At 46.2% G+C, this 20,098-nt stretch overlaps 2 protein-coding genes across 2 annotated transcripts in view; both read right to left on the minus strand.

Annotated features, from left to right (window-relative positions):
- LOC142667396 (uncharacterized) overlaps positions 1 to 8,679 on the minus strand; it is a 39,304-nt gene extending 30,625 nt beyond the window's left edge. The window contains exon 1 of the mRNA XM_075847075.1: positions 8,560 to 8,679. Within this exon, the coding sequence (XP_075703190.1) occupies positions 8,560 to 8,644 (85 nt within the window). The 5' untranslated portion in view covers positions 8,645 to 8,679. The remainder of the gene's footprint in view (positions 1 to 8,559) is intronic.
- The window catches only part of LOC142664069 (uncharacterized), a 286,823-nt gene that overhangs the window by 160,881 nt on the left and 105,844 nt on the right, over positions 1 to 20,098 (minus strand). The window lies entirely within an intron of this gene.

A 20,098-nucleotide genomic window follows, 5' to 3' on the forward strand; every position in this document is an offset into this window, starting at 1 on the left:
GCAAGGATGTGGTTAGAGCGTTGCTATGTAACGGCGAGTGACGCCAAGACGCGAGTTTCGTCACCAAGGTTACCAAGCAGGGGACAGCGCAGCAGAGCATAGGGGGATCTGTGCTGGAGATTATAAAGACTGCTTAGGGCAAATTTAGTTATTAGAAATTGCTTTCTAAAGAAAGAAACAAACATTCAGCATATAGTCTTATTTTTACAGGTAAAATTTTAGATACTAGAATATGCATTATATAAATATAGTGTGAAGGGTATAGTATTATTTATACACAGGTAAAAAATGTTTTTGCAGGATTCTGTACAGTTAAAATTAATAGAGTGAACGACACCAAGACGCGGCCTTGGGAACCTAGGCAACCAAGTCGGGAAATAGCGCAAGAGAGCATAGGGGGATCTGCACTTGCTGTACATAGATTAAAATGACTGCTTGAAAATGGGTTTAAAAACTAGAGAATGTGTCATAGAAATATGTTAGACATATAGTATTCTTATTATACAGGTGTATTAGGCAAAACATTCCTATGTGGTTACAACTTAATAGAATTTGCGGAGGGAAAAATAAAGCTGGCAGAAGGGAGATCTATACAGAGATGAATGAATTTGACCAACCTTACTTATTGTTTATTAATGTAAAATAATGTAACTTAGGGCTTATTCAGACGAACGTAAAATACGCGCGTGCAACGCGCGTGATTTTCACGTGCGTTGCCCGTAGCTATATTAGACAATGGGGCCGTGCAGACATGGCAGCGTTTTTTGCGCAGCGTTGCTCCGTTGCAAAAAACTCACGACATGTCCGTTGATTCTGCGTTTTCAACGCATCACGCACCCATTGAAGTCAATGGGTGCGTGAAAACCACGCATGTCGCACGGAAGCACTTCCGTGCGAACTGCGTGTTTGCGCAACAGCTGTCAAAAGGATGAATGTAAACAGAAAAGCACCACGTGCTTTTCTGTTTCCGAACATCCAAACGGAGTGTCTTTGCGATTAGCGAACCCCGACAACCGAAGCTAACTTCACCGGGTTCGGCCAAACTCGTTTTGGCCGAACCCGGCAAAAAAAATTCCGGTCCGCGACGTCGGGAGACATTCACTGTGCATGGTGCTGAAAGAGTTAAACTGTTTCAGCACCATGGACAGTGACTTGCGATCCCAAAATACATGAACCTGTAAAAAAAACCGAAGTTCTAACTTACCGATTATTCCTGTCTCCTTCCTGCAGTCCGACCTCCCGGGATGACACTTCAGTTCAAGTGACAGCTCCAGCCAATCACAGGCCAAGCACAGGCTGCAGCCAATCACAGGCTGCAGCGGTCACTTGGACTGCCGCGTCATCCAGGGCGGTGGGGCTCGATGTCAAGAGAGGCGCGTCACCAAGGACGCGTCACCAAGGCAACGGCCGGGAAGTTCTCGGTAAGTAGGAACTTTATCTTTTTTTTAACAGGGTTTTTGCTGTTGTGTTCGGCATTCACTGTCGAGGGTGCTGTAAGATTTAGCTCTTTCAGCACCTTGGACAGTGACGGGCGTCGACAAGCCTCATCTCTATGATGCCGGCTGCGCGAAAATCACACAGCCGCGCATCAGACACGGATGACACACGCAGCTGTCAAATAGTGTTTGCGCGCGCAAAACGCTGCGTTGTTTGCGCGCGCAAAAACGCAACGCTCGTGTGAATCCGGCCTTATGGAGGTTGTTTATCCTCAAAATAATGGTTTCCAATTTGTGAAGTTAGAGCTTATTTATGAAAGTTAGAGCTATTGATTAATCCAGTGTAGATTCGGAGATATCATTCAGACCTCCTGGGTGTAAAGTCTGTAATTTAAAGATCCAATAATTCTCCCTCTGTTTGAGTTTATTGTACCTGTTGGGAACATCAGGGTGTATGTCTTCGATAGGTGTAACTGTGATTTGGTTAAATTGGCATTTGTGTACATGGGTGAAATGTCGGGACACACTGTGTTTCAAAAAACCTGTGTTCACATTGAATCTGTGTTTATTAATTCTGGATCTCAGACATTGTGTGGTTCGGCCAACGTATTGGAGTTGACACGTACATTCCATTAGGTAGACCACATAGGAACTGCTGCAGCATAGGGGTGACTTGATTGGGAAAGTTTCTTTTGTGACTGTCGATGTGTATGTATATTTCTTATTGCTGATACTACTGCAGCATAAACATCGCGAGTGGCCACATTTGTAGGAGCCATTAGATCTGGATAAAAAGGTGGTTGGTACTATTTTGGATTTTCGGATTCTGCTAGGGGCCAGGATATTTTTCAGGGTTAGGGAACGTCGAAAGGTGATGCTCGGATGGGATGGTATCGCATCTTTAAGGTAAGGATCGCTTTTTATGATGTGCCAATGTTTGTTCAAAATTGACCTGACTGTTTTGCTCCCTTTGTTAAAAGTAGTGATAAAATTAGTGCTAAATTTATTGGGTTCTGATTTATTCTTTTGTACCGGGTTTAAGCAGGAATTTTGAGATAATTCTGATGCTTTAGATCTAGCATCTTTAATTAATTTTAGAGGGAAATTCTTCTCTCTGAATCTTTTCTCTAAAATATTACACTCTAATTTAAAGTTTATATTAGTACTGCAATTTTTGCGGACTCTTCTAAATTGGCCGAAAGGCACATTTGTAAGCCACGGGCGATAGTGGGCACTTTTGAAGTTAATGTAACTGTTAACATCCACAGATTTGAAGTGAGTTTTTGTGACGAAATGTTTAGTCTTGGTATCATAACTAATGGTTAGGTCCAGATAATCGATTGAGGTTTCGGAGAAGGTATGCGTAAAGGAAATGTCATAGTTATTGGTATTTAAATGTTTAATAAAACTAGAGGCTTCGTTTTCTGATCCTGTCCACACAAAAAAGAGGTCATCTATGTAACGCCTGTATAAGAGAATGTTGTTATTAAAAGGATGTTCCCCAAAAATGTGTTCCTCTTCGAATGCCCCCATGTACAGGTTTGCATAGGCTGGTGCGAATCTGGTGCCCATCGCACAGCCTTTAATTTGGGTGTAAAAACTATGATTAAAAGTGAATGAGTTGTGGTGAAGAATAAAATCTATGCAATTGGTAAGAAAGGAGATTTGGTTGTCAGGGATTAGGGTGTTAGATGATAGGAAAGATTTGGTTGCCTGCATACCTTTTATATGTGGGATGTTGCTATACAAAGTGGTTACATCGGCTGTCAGAAAATATATGTGAGATATAGTTTTATCAATTTTGAGATTAAATAGATCTTTAATTAATTGGGTGGAGTCTTTGAGGTAGGATGGTAGAGTGAGCACAAATGGTTGAAGGTGCAGATCTACAAAGTGAGAGAGATTGCTGGTTAGTGAGCCGATTCCTGATATGATTGGGCGTCCTGGGGGGTCTATGAGTGTTTTGTGTATTTTGGGGAGATGATAAATAAAAGGTATGCTTGGGAATGGTACGTGTAGGAAACGTTTTTCTTTTTTTGTAAGAAGGCCTTCCTGGAAAGCTTTCTCTATCATGATTGCATATTCGTGTGTATAGGTGGGAAGAGGGTTTGATGCTAGTTTACAATAAAAAGTGTTATCATTTAAAATCCTTGAAGTTTCCTCCAAGTATTTGTCCCTATTCTGGATCACTATTCCCCCCCCTTTGTCAGCAGGGCGAATCACTATGTCTCCGTTATTTTGCAGGGATTTGATGGCCCTTCTTTCATACGGTGTTAAGTTATCTTGATAGGGATGAGGGCTCTCTATTGACCTGAATTCATTGTTCACCAGTGTTGAGAAGGTTTCAATGAGGGGGCCTTGGTGATGGACAGGATAGAATTCTGATTTGGCATGAACTTCGACTGGGATGGCTTTAATGTTTGCATCTGGTATATGGGGGTCCTCTATTGTAACTGATATTGTGTTGGGTTTCTGTAGCGCAAAATGTCTGATTAGTGTGAGTTTTCTAATGAAACGGTTAAGGTCCATGAATAGATCAAAGTCATTAGGTAAAGATGTAGGACAAAATGACAGTCCTTTGTTGAGTAGATCTGTCTCGTGGGTGTTTAAAAGATAAGATGACAGATTAAATATTTTTATTGTTTTATTCGATTCTTCTTTGAGTTCAGTTTCAAGCCTTGGCTTGTTATACTTCTTGCCTCCTCTCCGTCCTCTATGTCTGTATTTAGTTTTCTTTTTATTGAAATTTTCTGGATTTTGGGAAAGAAGTTGGTGATGGTTTGTGCTTTGGGACTCATTAAGAATGGTAGGAGAATGTCGTTGCTGGTGACTGTGGGGGTTAAAGGGGGTCTGGTCAGTTGTGAGGGAAGTCCTAAAAAAGAGGTTGCTGAGTACGTGATGTCTAATGAAGATGTTGCTAAATCGATTATGGGAAGATTGTCTTTGAATTGTAATGATGTGGAAGGGCTCCTGGGGGGGCTTTCCTGTGCGCCAAGAAGGGAAGACTGGGGGGTACTGTGCACTGATAGTTGGAGTAAAGATGTCAGGCTATCTTCTATGGAGTCATTGAGTAAGAGGGAGGGGGAGTTGGATGTGATTGGGACTTCCATTGGTTCGGGTAAAGAGAAGAATTTGGAGAGATGAAACTCCAAATCAGATGCCCTGAAAGCATTCACTGGTACTTTGGTGATAATTTTACTAGGTGCAGAGATGGCTTGTGTGGTGTTACACTCCTGGTTTGAATGGTAGGTAAGAGGTTTCATTGCTGCTACAGGGATGTGCGCAGGATGTTTAACAGCCAAAAGGTTTTTAGGTGTTTTGGTTGGGGAGCTATTGCTAATAGATCCATGATGGAGTCTAGAACTGTTCTTAAAAGACCTACTGAAGGTGTTCCCTTCAGCAATAGGGGCCCGAGGCTTAGAAGGGGCCCTAAACCTTGAGGAGACGTCAGGAGATGCTGCGTGGGTTTTAAATGGGGTATTGGATTGGGTTGTAACCTTGGAGGTGTGTGATAGGGATGGTCTCCAAACACCCAAATCATTTAGGGTATAATCGTCGCGATCTCTTTTTAATTTTTTGAAATAATGTCTTTTTCATACATATTCAGTCTATTACAGGTAGAGGTTTCTAATTTCTGGAAATCACGGTGGTCAGTGAATTTGAGGAGTTTTTCTTTAATTAGAGAAATTTCTAATTTAAAGGTCTCACTAAGTGTATTGCGTTTTTTTAGGAGCCTTTCCAAAAGGCCTAGATGACATTGGTCTAGGAAAGTCTTCCAGTCAATACTGAAAGGGATATCTGTGGGGTAAGGATTGTTGATGGAAAACCTTAAACCCCTTGGGGAGATATTTTCGTTAATATAGAACTGTAGAAAACGACAGTCTATGCTCTGTAGGGCTTCCTTTTTGAGAGTGTCCTCCAGTGCCAGATAAAGATCAGTCATTAGTTTAGTTTGTTCTGGGGTAACATCGTTACTCACTGTAGGAGGTACCCCCGTCGTAGCATCGGATCCAATGAGCTGCATAATAAGGTTTTCTCGTAGGACAATCCTTTCGTCAATGAAGTCCAGCATTGCTGATGTTGATTGTAGGGATTGCTGATGTTGATTGAAGGGATGTTGGTGAATCCGAGGAGAAGAAATCCACGAAGATGATTCCAATAGTTTGAAGAATAAGTCTGTACACGCGGCTGCCAGTGCAGGAGAAACTAATAGGACCGAGAATCCCAGATGGAGTCACCACCGGTTACACGATCCAGATCTCCTGGAAGCGGAATGCTAGTTCCAAAGAGGAAGAGATGCAATCCGACCTGAAACTGGATAAAAAGGAGAAAAAGACACGGCGCCACCTTGTGCAGATCAGTCGGGAAGGGGTGAGACAAGAGTGCAAGTAATGTGCTCACCTAGATACGATGGTAATAAGCGTGTAAGTAAGAACCACAGTGCTGCTGCCAGATCCGAGTCGGTATCCAAATGGACCGCTTAGGTACAGAGAATTGTAGGAGAAAAAGGGATCATTCCAGGGGCGCTGCTGTGTGGTAGGAATAATATGAACGAAATCCGGAGATAATAGTTATTCAATTTATTCGAGGAAAGTGGCTACGCGTTTCAACGATGAACAATCGTCTTCATCAGGCCATGTGCATAATACATTGAACAGGTCTTATATAACATCTGGGTTCAAACAAGACACGAGTAAAAAAAACGCCAAATCTGTAAAGGTCAAGGTGCGATCGTGACGTCACAACCGGCTTTTTCTCATTCATTGTACAAACCGTGGAGCGGTGAAAAAATGCACATGTTTAATACATCAAATCATTCACAGTAAATTGTTGTCCAAGGGAAGGGTAATAAATAAAGAGTATATGGTGTTCGTGAAAAAGCTTTTCTAAATGATGTCGGTATACAACTGTAAAAAACAAGACATCATACATTACTGAAGATAATATGTTGCTAGGTAGCAGTGAGGGACGCGAAATTCGTCACCAAGGCAACCAAGCAAGGAAAGCGCAACAGAGTATAGGAGGGTTTGCGTATTGCTGTAAGTCGGTTATATGGACTTCTTTAAAAATGATTCAAATACATTGTGAAGGTATAAAAAATAAAAAAATAAAAAATAATAAAATAAAATGTTTGGACATGTAGCAATATTTTTACATAGATAAAATATATTTTGCAAGGATGTGGTTAGAGCGTTGCTATGTAACGGCGAGTGACGCCAAGACGCGAGTTTCGTCACCAAGGTTACCAAGCAGGGGACAGCGCAGCAGAGCATAGGGGGATCTGTGCTGGAGATTATAAAGACTGCTTAGGGCAAATTTAGTTATTAGAAATTGCTTTCTAAAGAAAGAAACAAACATTCAGCATATAGTCTTATTTTTACAGGTAAAATTTTAGATACTAGAATATGCATTATATAAATATAGTGTGAAGGGTATAGTATTATTTATACACAGGTAAAAAATTCATAGAGCAAGATCAGGTAAAGCCTATCCGTCTTCTGATCCTCCGAGGCGGAAACTCAGTATTGCAAGTATTGTAAGGATTAAGTTCCCCCAGGGAAGCTCCGGTGAGATTCTCACCTTATCCGTTTAACGGAGTCCTGTGGTGGATGCCATATAGTAACCTTTTGTTATTAAGAGTGATAGAATCATGAGAGGAGGGAAAAGTAGGAGACTTTAATATGGAATGACCACTTGGTCCATGTTGACTGAATTTTGAATAATTAAAATTAACTGAATTATCGGATTTTTGGATTAGAATATTTTGCTTTCTAAACATATTTCATTTTGGACGGAGCTTTGTTGGATAACATCTGTGTTTGGCTCTAACGCACTGTGGATAATGGGGCCACAACTTCTTGTTATCTTTAGTTTCAGGCATTGAAAATAAAACAAAATTTATGTAATATCATATGATTTACTGGCTTTTAATCATGAGCGGATGTCATTTAATGTTGTACTGCTTAAAGGCAATGTTACACCTTTGAACCAAATTATTTTTATTGCTCATTTGGTTCCTAAATGCAAAATTAATCAACTTTCTAAATAGTCTTCATTAAAAAGGTCCTACCACTTGGCTGCTGTAGAGTCTGTGTAACTCCTGTAGACAGCTGGTCTCCTGCAAATTCTAACTCAAATCCGCACTCCACTGCTGTTGGCGGCTGACTCAACCGTTCTGCCTCCTCCTTTCTTTTTTTAGTGTTAGCGATAGCCGCATGGGGGGGAGGGGGGTGTTGGTACATAGCAGGTCCGAGTATAGAGAAAGCATTTTGATAGTGAGGAGATCACATAGGCGATCTTCACTATGATACTGGCAGCTTGTGTGATCTTGTCTGTACAACCCTCCCTGCTATCTCTAACACGGAGAGAAGGGAGGGGGAAGAGAAGTTCAGTCAGCCACCAGGAGCAGTGCACTGACGGATTGGAGTTAGAATTTGCAGGAGACCAACTGTCTACAGGGGTTACGCAAAGTTTACAGCAGCCAAATGGTTGGAAATTGTAATGAAGACTATTTAGAAAGTTGCTTAATTTTGCATTGAGGAAGAAAGAAAACAAACGATAGAAAACATTTCCGTTCAAATAGGTGTACATAGCCTTTAAAAGTAACCTGTTAGTAGGTTTATAGCCACTAAACCACCAGTATGCCGTCATGAAGCAGGACATTTAGAGATTGGTTGGTAAAGTAAATTACAACTTACCGGAAGAAGTCCAGCAGCATCGGGTGCAAGCACATATGAAGCCGAGGACACTACACCCCCCTTTACTGTGCATGCGCAGTGAACTGTCCTCTGCTTCATATGTGCATGATGTCGCTCCCGAGCTCCTTTCGGTAAGTTGTAATTTACTTTACTAACTATTCCCTAAACGTCTGTTTATGAGGTAGGCAGGTATTGAACACTAGACCCCGGCCTTATATCGGTACGCTGGTGGTTTAGTGGCTCCAAACCTACTACAAATTTCTACTACAAACCTGCCGCGTGTGAAGATTCCCAAGTGCAGCGCTGCAGCAAAGCAAGGAACGTGTGATCGGAAATCAGGAATCACATATCTGTATATACTGCACATGACGGAATGAACACTTAAAAAAACAAATAAACAATAAATTATGATATCTATATCTTACCTTCTGATGTGCGCAGCCGGTAGTTCTCCATCATGACCTCCTCAAACAGATCCTTGTGTCCCTCTAGATACTCCCACTCCTCCATGGAGAAATAGACCGCGACATCCTGACACCTTACAGGAACCTGACACACACAATGATACAGTCATCACCCAGACACCTCCAGTGCTGTTACTGTAGAATTTCCCAGCATTCCCAGCAGTGTCACCTCTCCAGTCAGCAGCTCCGTCATCTTGTAGATCAGGTCTAAGATCTTCTTCTCACGTATCCGGGAGTGAGGGGGAGGCTCTGTGATGGGACTACTGCTCCATCCTCCTGACTCATGGATGATGGGAGTCGTACAGTCACCCGATGTCTTCTTCACTATTGTGTACTCCTGTGTATGGAGAGAGACACTTAGAGAACTGAACACAGTATTCCCCCCTCAGTAGAAAGAGGGAGATTGTGACCCCGCTGTATAGAGCTTTAGTGACGCCACATCTGTAATACTGGAGACCTCGCCTACAAAAAGACATTGAGAAAATAGAACGAGGCCAAAACTAAAACTAAATTAATATTGGGGGGACTAGATGGACCATGTGCTCTCCTCCTGCCGTCATCTCCTATGTTTCTATATAGAGGTCATCCTGATCCTCCTGGTTCCTGGTCATTCTCATTTGCTCTACAACATTACTATTGCTGCATTGGTGACATGACACATAACTGACCATATTGGTGGCTGATCTTCAGCTTTTCTGCTGTTGGCTTTTTGACGTCACTTGGAAGGTCTGGACGCTGTTATACAGGACACTGGATTCTTCATATTATATATTGTCCCTTCCCTATGTGTGACTTGTTCTATAATGTAGAAAAGTTTACCTCTCCGCTCAACAGGTAGATGATCTCCAAGGTGAAGTCTAATATTCTTCTGCTCATCTCATTCCTGTCCTTGTCCATCCTTGGTGGGTCATTCAGGAGAAGGAACGTTGTGGAGGAGAAGATGAGAAAACTGGAGGAACTAGTACTACAGACGTCTTTATGAAGAAAGGAGAAGATGGAAATCATACAGGGGACAACATCATGTGTGACATACAGAACCTCACTTATTCATCATTGAGAGAAACATCTTCTCAGAGCCGTCACCACATGGAATAAAGGGGTATTCCCAACACGGACATTTCTCCCCAGGATATGCCAGAAATGTCTGATAGATGCTGCTCCACCTCTGGGTGGCCTTGTTAGGCAGTTTCCGTAACTCTTATAGAAGTGAATGGAGAGACACAATCTGCTCCGGTCCTCCTGCTATGTAATTTGCTGCCAACAGATTAGACTGGTGGTCAATGTGACAGATGCCCTTTATGAATTAATACACCCCTAATAAAAGTTTTTACAGATATTAGAAGTTACCTCAGAGATCCTGAATCTTCAGAGACTTCTAAAAATCTTATTTATTACAATATTCCCCTATTCCTTGTAGATTGTTTTACTGGATAGTAATTGTACTTCACTGTACCCTGTGACTAACACTTTGTTCACATCTGCAAGAGAGACACAAACAACGGCTCATGTAAGGTCTGAACGGAAGGTCCCGGCCGCCCAGAGCGTATGCACGGAAGGTCCCGGCCGCCCAGAGCGTATGCACGGAAGGTCCCGGCCGCCCAGAGCGTATGCACGGAAGGTCCGGGCCGCCCAGAGCGTATGCACGGAAGGTCCCGGCCGCCTAGAGCGTATGCACGGAAGGTCCCGGCCACCCATTGTGCTTGTATGGAAGGTCCTGGCAGTCCAGTGTGCATGTATGGAAGGTCCTGGCAGTCCAGTGTGCATGTATGGAAGGTCCTGGCAGTAAAGTGTGAAGAAGCAGCATGTATTGTGCTGTGTGCAGGATCTCTGCATTATCTTATCACTCAGCAGTCACAACTTACACACAGACTTCTGTAAAGTGTGACCTGTCCTCCGTCTCCTACATTACTCTGTGCTCCTTCTTCTAAACCTGTTCCCCCCACTTCTCCTTCTAGACCGGTCTTCTGCTTCTACATTACTCTGTGCTCCTCCTTCTAGACCTATCCTCCACCTTCTACATTACTCTGTGCTCCTCCTTCGACCACACCCTCCTGATACAAATGCTCTAGTCCCTTGACATCAGACTTGGCCCTCTCCTGGATCTCCTCATACCTTACCAACCTACATTACTCTGTGCTCCTCCTTCTAAACCTGTTCCCCCCACTTCTCCTTCTAGACCGGTCTTCTGCTTCTACATTACTCTGTGCTCCTCCTTCTAGACCTATCCTCCACCTTCTACATTACTCTGTGCTCCTCCTTCGACACAGTCGACCACACCCTCCTGATACAAATGCTCTAGTCCCTTGACATCAGACTTGGCCCTCTCCTGGATCTCCTCATACCTTACCAACCAAACATTTAGTATTTCCCACTCACACACCACCTCCTCCTCCTCCTCGTCCCACCCTCTGTTAGTGTCCCTCAAAGGTTACAGTGTCCTGGGACCCTTACTCTTCTCCATCTAAACCTATAGTCTAATTTACCTCTCTGGTCCCGAGGTTACCTTCCTGCTATCTAGTGTCTAACAGCCATCTCCTCCTTCACCTTCCGCCAGAGGCGTAGTTAGGAATTTAGCACAGAGGGGAGGGGGGGGGGGGGAACATATCTGAGTCGGCCCCAATCCGGTGGGTCCCCCCTAAAGCATGTTTAAAACTGAAGAAGCGCATTCTAATTATATAGCAGCCATCATCCCTGTATATAACTCCCATCATCCCTGTATATACCAGCCTGGCTAGTATATGCAGGTGAAATGGGGGTTATAAACAGGGATATTGGATGGTATATACAGGGATGATGGGGGTTATATAAGGGGATGGTGGCTGGTATACACAGGGATGATGGTGGTTAATACAGGGTTGATGGCTGGACTACCCATCATCCCTGCGTATAACAACCATCATCCCTGCGTATAACAACCATTATCCCTAAATATAACAACCATCTTTCCTGTATATAAAATGGTAAGGATATGCTGGGAGTTGCTGTTTCACAAAAAAAAAAAAATCAAACCACTTTTCGCTGCAGATCATACAGTGACAACAGTACTGATTAGAGGGACAATAAACATTTATATTACGTGACTCACCGGTGATGGCTTTTCAGATTCTAGTTGTTCTTTTTCTCTTTTCTTCTCCATCCGGTTCAGACCTCTACTGACTCCTGCTGGCCATAGCCTATTTCTGCAGTTTGCCGCTCAAATGTCTTCAGATTCTCACTTTCTGCACCTATAAACGAAGATAAAATTCTCATGGTGCCACACACTACGCCCCTAAATATAATAGTGCCATACACTGCACCTCTAATTATAATAGTATCATACACTGTGTCCCTGATTATAATAGCACCATACACTGTGTCACACATACACAGTGCTCCCTGTAGATAGTGCCCCCAATAGATCTTCCTGTAGATAGTACCCACATATAGCCCCCCTGTAGATAGTGCCCCACATATAGCCCCCTGTAGATAGTGCCCCACATATAGCCCCCTGTAGATAACGTCCCACATATAGCCTCCCATGTAGATTGTGCGCCACATATAGCTCCCCCCGTAGATAATGCCGCTCACACTTTTAAGTGAAAAAAAACTTTACATACTCACCTTGATCCCATCCCCGTCCTGTGTCAATGCAGGCCTGCTCTGCCCTAATCTCCTGAAACCTCCCCACACGTAATCTCCGGTACTCACAAGAACGTTCTTTGCTCTCCTTTTATCTGTTCCTCACATCATCGCTTAAAAGATTTCTCCCGTGCATCCCCCATACTCTGGACCTCTTTAACCCAACACATCAGATCTCTTCCTCCATCCAAACCTTCACTAGTAACCTGAACAGCCCCTCTTCAGAAAAGCTTACACCCTGCAATAACTCAAGTGCCACTACTCCACCGGATGACCAGCTTCTACCCTCACCCACTGTTCCCTTCTCTTGTAGAGTTCAGTCTATGCGGGCAGGGTCCTTCTCCTCTTGTAGAGTGTAGTCTACACGGACAGGGTCCCTCTTTCTATCGTAGAGTGCAGTCTACGCAGGCAGGGTCTCTCTCCTTCTGGACCGGTCATTTATTAAAGGGGTTTTCCAGCTTCTGACAACCTATCCGGTGGATGTCATCATATGTCCGACACCCGGGCCCCGCATAGATCAACTGGTCCGGTTCCTCCGTGCACCGGACGTACAAGCCGGAAGAAGTTAGCTCCGGCCACGGAATAGCGGCCGAGCTGCAGTACTGTATTCAAGTGAATAGGAGCAGACCTGCAGTTCTGCAGCACAGCCGCTATGCTATGTACGGAGCCAACTGCTTCCAGGCTTCGTCCATAGCATTATGTGCCACAACATGTGGTGCCCACAGGCCAACGGGGCGGCTTATCGGTGCGGGGTCCGGGTGTCGGACCCGCACCGATGACATACGGATGACCTATCCGGTGAATAGGTCTTCAGCTGTCAGAAGTTGGACAACCCTTTTAATGTTTATTGTCTCTTGTTATGTACTTAACCCCTTGGACACGCAGCCAATATTCAGTTTTCCTCCCTCCTTCCAAAAGCCATAACTTTTTAATATTTCCGGTGACATAGCTGTATGAGAAAATATCTTGTGTGGGACGTGATGTCATTTTTAAAGGGGTTTTCCACGATCGGACACAAGATGACGACCGGATAGGTCATCAGTATATGATTGTAGAGGTCCGACACCCGAACCCCACTCGGATCAGCTGCTCCGGCTGCCGGATATTTTGAACCGGAAGTAAACGGCTCCGACCACTGAATAGCGGCCGTTCTGTAGAACTGCGGCTCTGCTCCTATTCACTTTAACATTGCAGCACGGCCGCTATTCCGTGACCGGAGCATCTGCTTTCAGGATGGACGTCTGGTGCCCGGAGGCAGCCGGAGCAGCCGATCGGTGCGGGGTCCAGTTGTCGGTCCCCCACAGATCATATAATGATGAACTCTCTGGTGGAGGTCATCAGTTGTCCGATCGTGTAAAACCCCTTTACTGTCCCCTATAACGTACTGGGAAAGAGAAAAACAATAGCGAGGTGGAATAGCGGAAAAAGCAGTGAATCCTATTGTTTTCTGGCGCTCGTTTTTACGGCGTTCACCATGCGGCAAAAATTACTTGCTACCTTTATTCTCCGGGTCAATACGATAACAACACCAAATTGATATATTTATCTTATTTCTGGTGATTGCACGGTGTGAGGGGTTTTATATTTCCGGTGATTGCGCGGTGTGAGGGGTTTTATATTTCCGGTGATTGCGCGTTGTGAGAGGTTTTATATTTCCGGTGATTGCGCGGTGTGAGGGGTTTTATATTTCCGGTGATTGCGCGGTGTGAGGGGTTTTATATTTCCGGTGATTGCGCGGTGTGAGGGGCTTTATATTTCCGGTGATTGCGCGGTGTGGGGGGGTTTTATATTTCCGGTGATAGCGCTGTGTGAGGGGTTTATATTTCCGGTGATTGCGCGGTGTGAGGGGTTTTATATTTCCGATGATTGCGCGGTGTGAGGGGTTTTATATTTCCGGTGATTGCGCGGTGTGAGGGGGTTTATATTTCCGGTGATTGCGCGGTGTGAGGGGGTTGATATTTCCGGTGATTGCGCGGTGTGAGGGGTTTTATATTTCCGGTGATTGCGCGGTGTGAGGGGTTTTATATTTCCGGTGATTGCGCGGTGTGAATGGTTTATATTTCCGGTGATTGCGAGGTGTGAGGGGTTTTATATTTCCGGTGATTGCAAGGTGTGAGGGGTTTTATATTTCTGGTGATTGCGCGGTGTGAGGGGTTTTATATTTCCGGTGATTGCGAGGTGTGAGGGGTTTTATATTTCCGGTGATTGCGAGGTGTGAGGGTTTTATATTTCCGGTGATTGCGCGGTGTGAGGGGTTTTATATTTCCGGTGATTGCGCGGTGTGAGGGGTTTAGATTTCCGGTGATTGCGCGGTGTGAGGGGTTTATATTTCCGGTGATTGCGCGGTGTGAGGGGTTTTATATTTCCGGTGATTGCGCGGTGTGAGGGGTTTAGATTTCCGGTGATTGCGCGGTGTGAGGGGTTTAGATTTCCGGTGATTGCGCGGTGTGAGGGGTTTATATTTCCGGTGATTGCGCGGTGTGAGGGGTTTTATATTTCCGGTGATTGCGCGGTGTGAGGGGTTTATATTTCCGGTGACTGCGCGGTGTGGGGGGTTTTATATTTCCGGTGATTGCGCGGTGTGGGGGTTTATATTTCGAGTGATTGCGCGGTGTGGGGCGGGGGTTTAGGTTTCCGGTGATTGCGCGGTGTGGGGGGGGGGGTTTATATTTCCGGTAATTTCGCGGTGTGGGGGGATTTATATTTCCGGTGATTGCGCGGTGTGGGGGTTATATTTCCGGTAATGTCGCGGTGTGGGGGGTTTTATATTTCCGGTGATTGCGCGGTGTGAGTGGTTTAGATTTCCAGTGATTGCGCGGTGTGAGGGGATTTATATTTCCGGTGATTGCGGGGGGCGTGAGGGGGATTATATTTCCGGTGATTGCGGGGTGTGGGGGGGTTTTATATTTCCGGTGATTGCGCGGTGTGAGGGGTTTTATATTTCCGGTGATTGCGCGGTGTGGGGGGTTTATATTTCCGGTGATTGCGCGGTGTGAGGGGTTTTATATTTCCGGTGATTGCGCGGTGTGGGGGGGGGGGTTATATTTCCGGTGATTGCGCGGTGTGAGGGGTTTTATATTTACGGTGATTGCGCGGTGTGAGGGGTTTTATATTTACGGTGATTGCGCGGTGTGAGGGGTTTATATTTCCGGTGATTGCGCGGTGTGAGGAGTTTATATTTCCGGTGATTGCGCGGTGTGAGGGGTTTATATTTCCGGTGATTGCGCAGTGTTTTATATTTCCGGTGATTGCGCGGTGTGGGGGGGTTTTATATTTCCGGTGATTGCGCGGTGTGAGGGGTTTATATTTCTGATGATTGCACGGTGTGAGGCGGTTTATATTTCCGGTGATTGCGCGGTGTGGGGGGTTTTATATTTCCGGTGATTTCGCGGTGTGAGGTGTTTATATTTCCGGTGATTGCGCGGTGTGGGGGGTTTATATTTCCGGTGATTGCGCGGTGTGGGGGGGTTTTATATTTCCGGTGATTTCGCGGTGTGGGGGTTTTTATATTTCCGGTGATTGCGCGGTGTGGGGGGATTTATATTTCCGGTGATTTCGCTGTGTGGGGGGTTTTACATTTCCGGTGATTGCGCGGTGTGAGGGGTTTTATATTTCGGGTGATTGCGCGGTGTGAGGGGTTTTATATTTCCGGTGATTGCGCGGTGTGGGGGGGGGGGTTTATGTTTCCGGTGATAGCGCGGTGTGGGGGGGGGGTTATATTTCGGGTAATTTCGCGGTGTGGGGGGTTTTATATTTCTGGTGATTGCGCGGTGTGAGTGGTTTATTTTTCCGGTGATTGCGCGGTGTGAGGGGTTTTATATTTCCGGTGATTGCGGGGTGTGAGGGGGTTTATATTTCCGGTGATTGCGCGGTGTGGGGGGGTTTATATTTCCGGTGATTGCGCGGTGTGAGGGGTTTATATTTCCGGTGATTGCGCGGTGAGGGGGGGTTTATATTTCCGGTGATTGCGCGGTGTGAGGGGGTTTATATTTCCGGTGATTGCGCGGTGTGGGGGGTTTATATTTCCGGTGATTGCGCGGTGTGAGGGGTTTATATTTCCGGTGATTGCGCGGTGTGAGGGGTTTTATATTTCCAGTGATTGCGCGGTGTGGGGAGGGGGGTTATAATTCCGGTGATTGCGCGGTGTGGGGGGTTTACATTTCCGGTGATTGCGTGGTGTGAGGGGTTTTATATTTCCGGTTATTGCGCGGTGTGAGGGGTTTTATATTTCCGGTGATTGCGCGGTGTGGGGGTTTATATTTCCGGTGATTGTGCGGTGTTTTATATTTCCGGTGATTGCGCGGTGTTTTATATTTCCGGTGATTGCGCGGTGTGGGGGGTTTATATTTCCGGTGACTGCGCGGTGTGAGGGGTTTTATATTTCCGGTGATTGCGCGGTGTGAGGGGTTTTATATTTCCGGTGATTGCGCGGTGTGAGGGGTTTTATATTTCCGGTGATTGCGCGGTGTGAGGGGTTTTATATTTCCGGTGATTGCGCGGTGTGAGGGGTTTTATATTTCCGGTGATTGCGCGGTGTGAGGGGTTTTATATTTCCGGTGATTGCGCGGTGTGAGGGGGTTTATATTTCTGATGATTGCACGGTGTGAGGCGGTTTATATTTCCGGTGATTGCGCGGTGTGGGGGGTTTTATATTTCCGGTGATTTCGCGGTGTGAGGGGTTAATATTTCCGGTGATTGCGCGGTGTGGGGGGTTTATATTTCCGGTGATTGCGCGGTGTGGGGGGTTTATATTTCCGGTGATTGCGCGGTGTGGGGGGATTTATATTTCCGGTGATTTCGCGGTGTGGGGGGTTTTATATTTCCGGTGATTGCGCGGTGTGAGGGGTTTTATATTTCCGGTGATTGCGCGGTGTGAGGGGTTTTATATTTCCGGTGATTGCGCGGTGTGGGGGGGGGGTTTATGTTTCCGGTGATTGCGCGGTGTGGGGGGGTTTATATTTCCGGTAATTTCGCGGTGTGGGGTTTTTATATTTCCGGTGATTGCGCGGTGTGGGGGGGGGTTTATATTTCCGGTAATTTCGCGGTGTGGGGGGTTTTATATATTTCTGGTGATTGCGCGGTGTGAGTGGTTTATTTTTCCGGTGATTGCGCGGTGTGAGGGGTTTTATATTTCCGGTGATTGCGCGGTGTGGGGGGGTTTATATTTCCGGTGATTGCGCGGTGTGAGGGGTTTATATTTCCGGTGATTGCGCGGTGAGGGGGGGGTTATATTTCCGGTGATTGCGCGGTGTGAGGGGGTTTATATTTCCGGTGATTGCGCGGTGTGGGGGGTTTATATTTCCGGTGATTGCGCGGTGTGAGGGGTTTATATTTCCGGTGATTGCGCGGTGTGAGGGGTTTTATATTTCCGGTGATTGCGCGGTGTGGGGGGTTTATATTTCCGGTGATTGCGCGGTGTGAGGGGTTTTATATTTCCATTGATTGCGCGGTGTGGGGGGGGGGGTTATAATTCCGGTGATTGCGCGGTGTGGGGGGTTTACATTTCCGGTGATTGCGTGGTGTGAGGGGTTTTATATTTCCGGTTATTGCGCGGTGTGAGGGGTTTTATATTTCCGGTGATTGCGCGGTGTGGGGGTTTATATTTCCGGTGATTGCGCGGTGTTTTATATTTCCGGTGATTGCGCGGTGTGGGGGGTTTATATTTACGGTGACTGCGCGGTGTGAGGGGTTTTAGATTTCCGGTGATTGCGCGGTGTGAGGGGTTTATATTTCCGGTGATTGCGCGGTGTGGGGGTTTTATATTTCCGGTGATTGCGCGGTGTGAGGGGTTTTATATTCCCGGTGTTTGCGCGGTGTGAGGGGTTTTATATTTCCGGTAATTGCGCGGTGTGAGGGGTTTATATTTCCGGTGATTGCGCGGTGTGGGGGGTTTATATTTCCGGTGATTGCGCGGTGTGGGGGGTTTTATTTTTCCGGTGATTGCGCGGTGTGGGGGGTTTTATATTTCCGGTGATTGCGCGGTGTGAGGGGTTTTATATTTCGGGTGATTGCGCGGTGTGAGGGGTTTTATATTTCCGGTGATTGCGCGGTGTGGGGGGGGGGTTTATGTTTCCGGTGATTGCGCGGTGTGGGGGGGGGGGTTTATATTTCCGGTAATTTCGCGGTGTGGGGGGTTTTATATTTCCGGTGATTGCGCGGTGTGGGGGGGGGGGTTTATATTTCCGGTAATTTCGCGGTGTGGGGGGTTTTATATTTCTGGTGATTGCGCGGTGTGAGTGGTTTATTTTTCCGGTGATTGCGCGGTGTGAGGGGTTTTATATTTCCGGTGATTGCGGGGTGTGAGGGGGTTTATATTTCCGGTGATTGCGCGGTGTGGGGGGGTTTATATTTCCGGTGATTGCGCGGTGTGAGGGGTTTATATTTCCGGTGATTGCGCGGTGAGGGGGGGGTTTATATTTCCGGTGATTGCGCGGTGTGAGGGGGTTTATATTTCCGGTGATTGCGCGGTGTGGGGGGTTTATATTTCCGGTGATTGCGCGGTGTGAGGGGTTTATATTTCCGGTGATTGCGCGGTGTGAGGGGTTTTATATTTCCGGTGATTGCGCGGTGTGGGGGGTTTATATTTCCGGTGATTGCGCGGTGTGAGGGGTTTTATATTTCCAGTGATTGCGCGGTGTGGGGGGGGGGGGGGTTATAATTCCGGTGATTGCGCGGTGTGGGGGGTTTACATTTCCGGTGATTGCGTGGTGTGAGGGGTTTTATATTTCCGGTTATTGCGCGGTGTGAGGGGTTTTATATTTCCGGTGATTGCGCGGTGTGGGGGTTTATATTTCCGGTGGTTGCGCGGTGTTTTATATTTCCGGTGATTGCGCGGTGTGGGGGGTTTATATTTCCGGTGACTGCGCGGTGTGAGGGGTTTTAGATTTCCGGTGATTGCGCGGTGTGAGGGCTTTATATTTCCGGTGATTGCGCGGTGTGAGGGAGTTTATATTTCCGGTGATTGCACGGTGTGAGGGGGTTTATATTTCCGGTGATTGCGCGGTGTGAGGGGTTTTATATTTCCGGTGATTGCGCGGTGTGGGGGGTTTATATTTCCGGTGATTGCGCGGTGTGGGGGGTTTATATTTCCGGTGATTGCGTGGTGTGAGGGGTTTTATATTTCCGGTGATTGCGCGGTGTGTGGGGGGTTTATATTTCTGGTGATTGCGCGGTGTGAGGGGTTTTATATTTCCGGTGATTGCGCGGTGTGGGGGGGTTTTATATTTCTGGTGATTGCGTGGTGTGAGGGGTTTATATTTCCAGTGATTGCGCGGTGTGGGGGATTATATTTCCAGTGACTGCGCGGTGTGGGGGGTTTATATTTCCGGTGATTGCGCGGTGTGAGGGGTTTTATATTTACGGTTATTGCGCGGTGTGAGGGGTTTTATATTTCCGGTGATTGCGCGGTTTTATATTTCCGGTGATTGCGCAGTGTTTTATATTTCCGGTGATTGCGCGGTGTGGGGGGTTTATATTTCCGGTGACTGCGCGGTGTGAGGGGTTTTAGATTTCCGGTGATTGCGCGGTGTGAGGGATTTATATTTCCGGTGATTGCGCGGTGTGGGGGTTTTATATTTCCGGTGAATGCGCGGTGTGAGGGGTTTTATATTCCCGGTGTTTGCGCGGTGTGAGGGGTTTTATATTTCCGGTAATTGCGCGGTGTGAGGGGTTTATATTTCCAGTGATTGCGCGGTGTGAGGGGTTTTATATTTCCGGTGATTGTGCGGTGTGGGGGGTTTATATTTCCAGTGATTGCGTGGTGTGAGGGGTTTTATATTTCCGTTGATTGCGCGGTGTGAGGGGTTTTATATTTCCGGTGATTGCGCGGTGTGAGGGGTTTATATTTCCGGTGATTGCGCGGTGTGGGGGGTTTATATTTCCG

This window comes from Rhinoderma darwinii, chromosome 1, assembly GCF_050947455.1.
Source record: "Rhinoderma darwinii isolate aRhiDar2 chromosome 1, aRhiDar2.hap1, whole genome shotgun sequence".
Taxonomy (NCBI): Eukaryota; Metazoa; Chordata; class Amphibia; order Anura; family Rhinodermatidae; genus Rhinoderma; species Rhinoderma darwinii.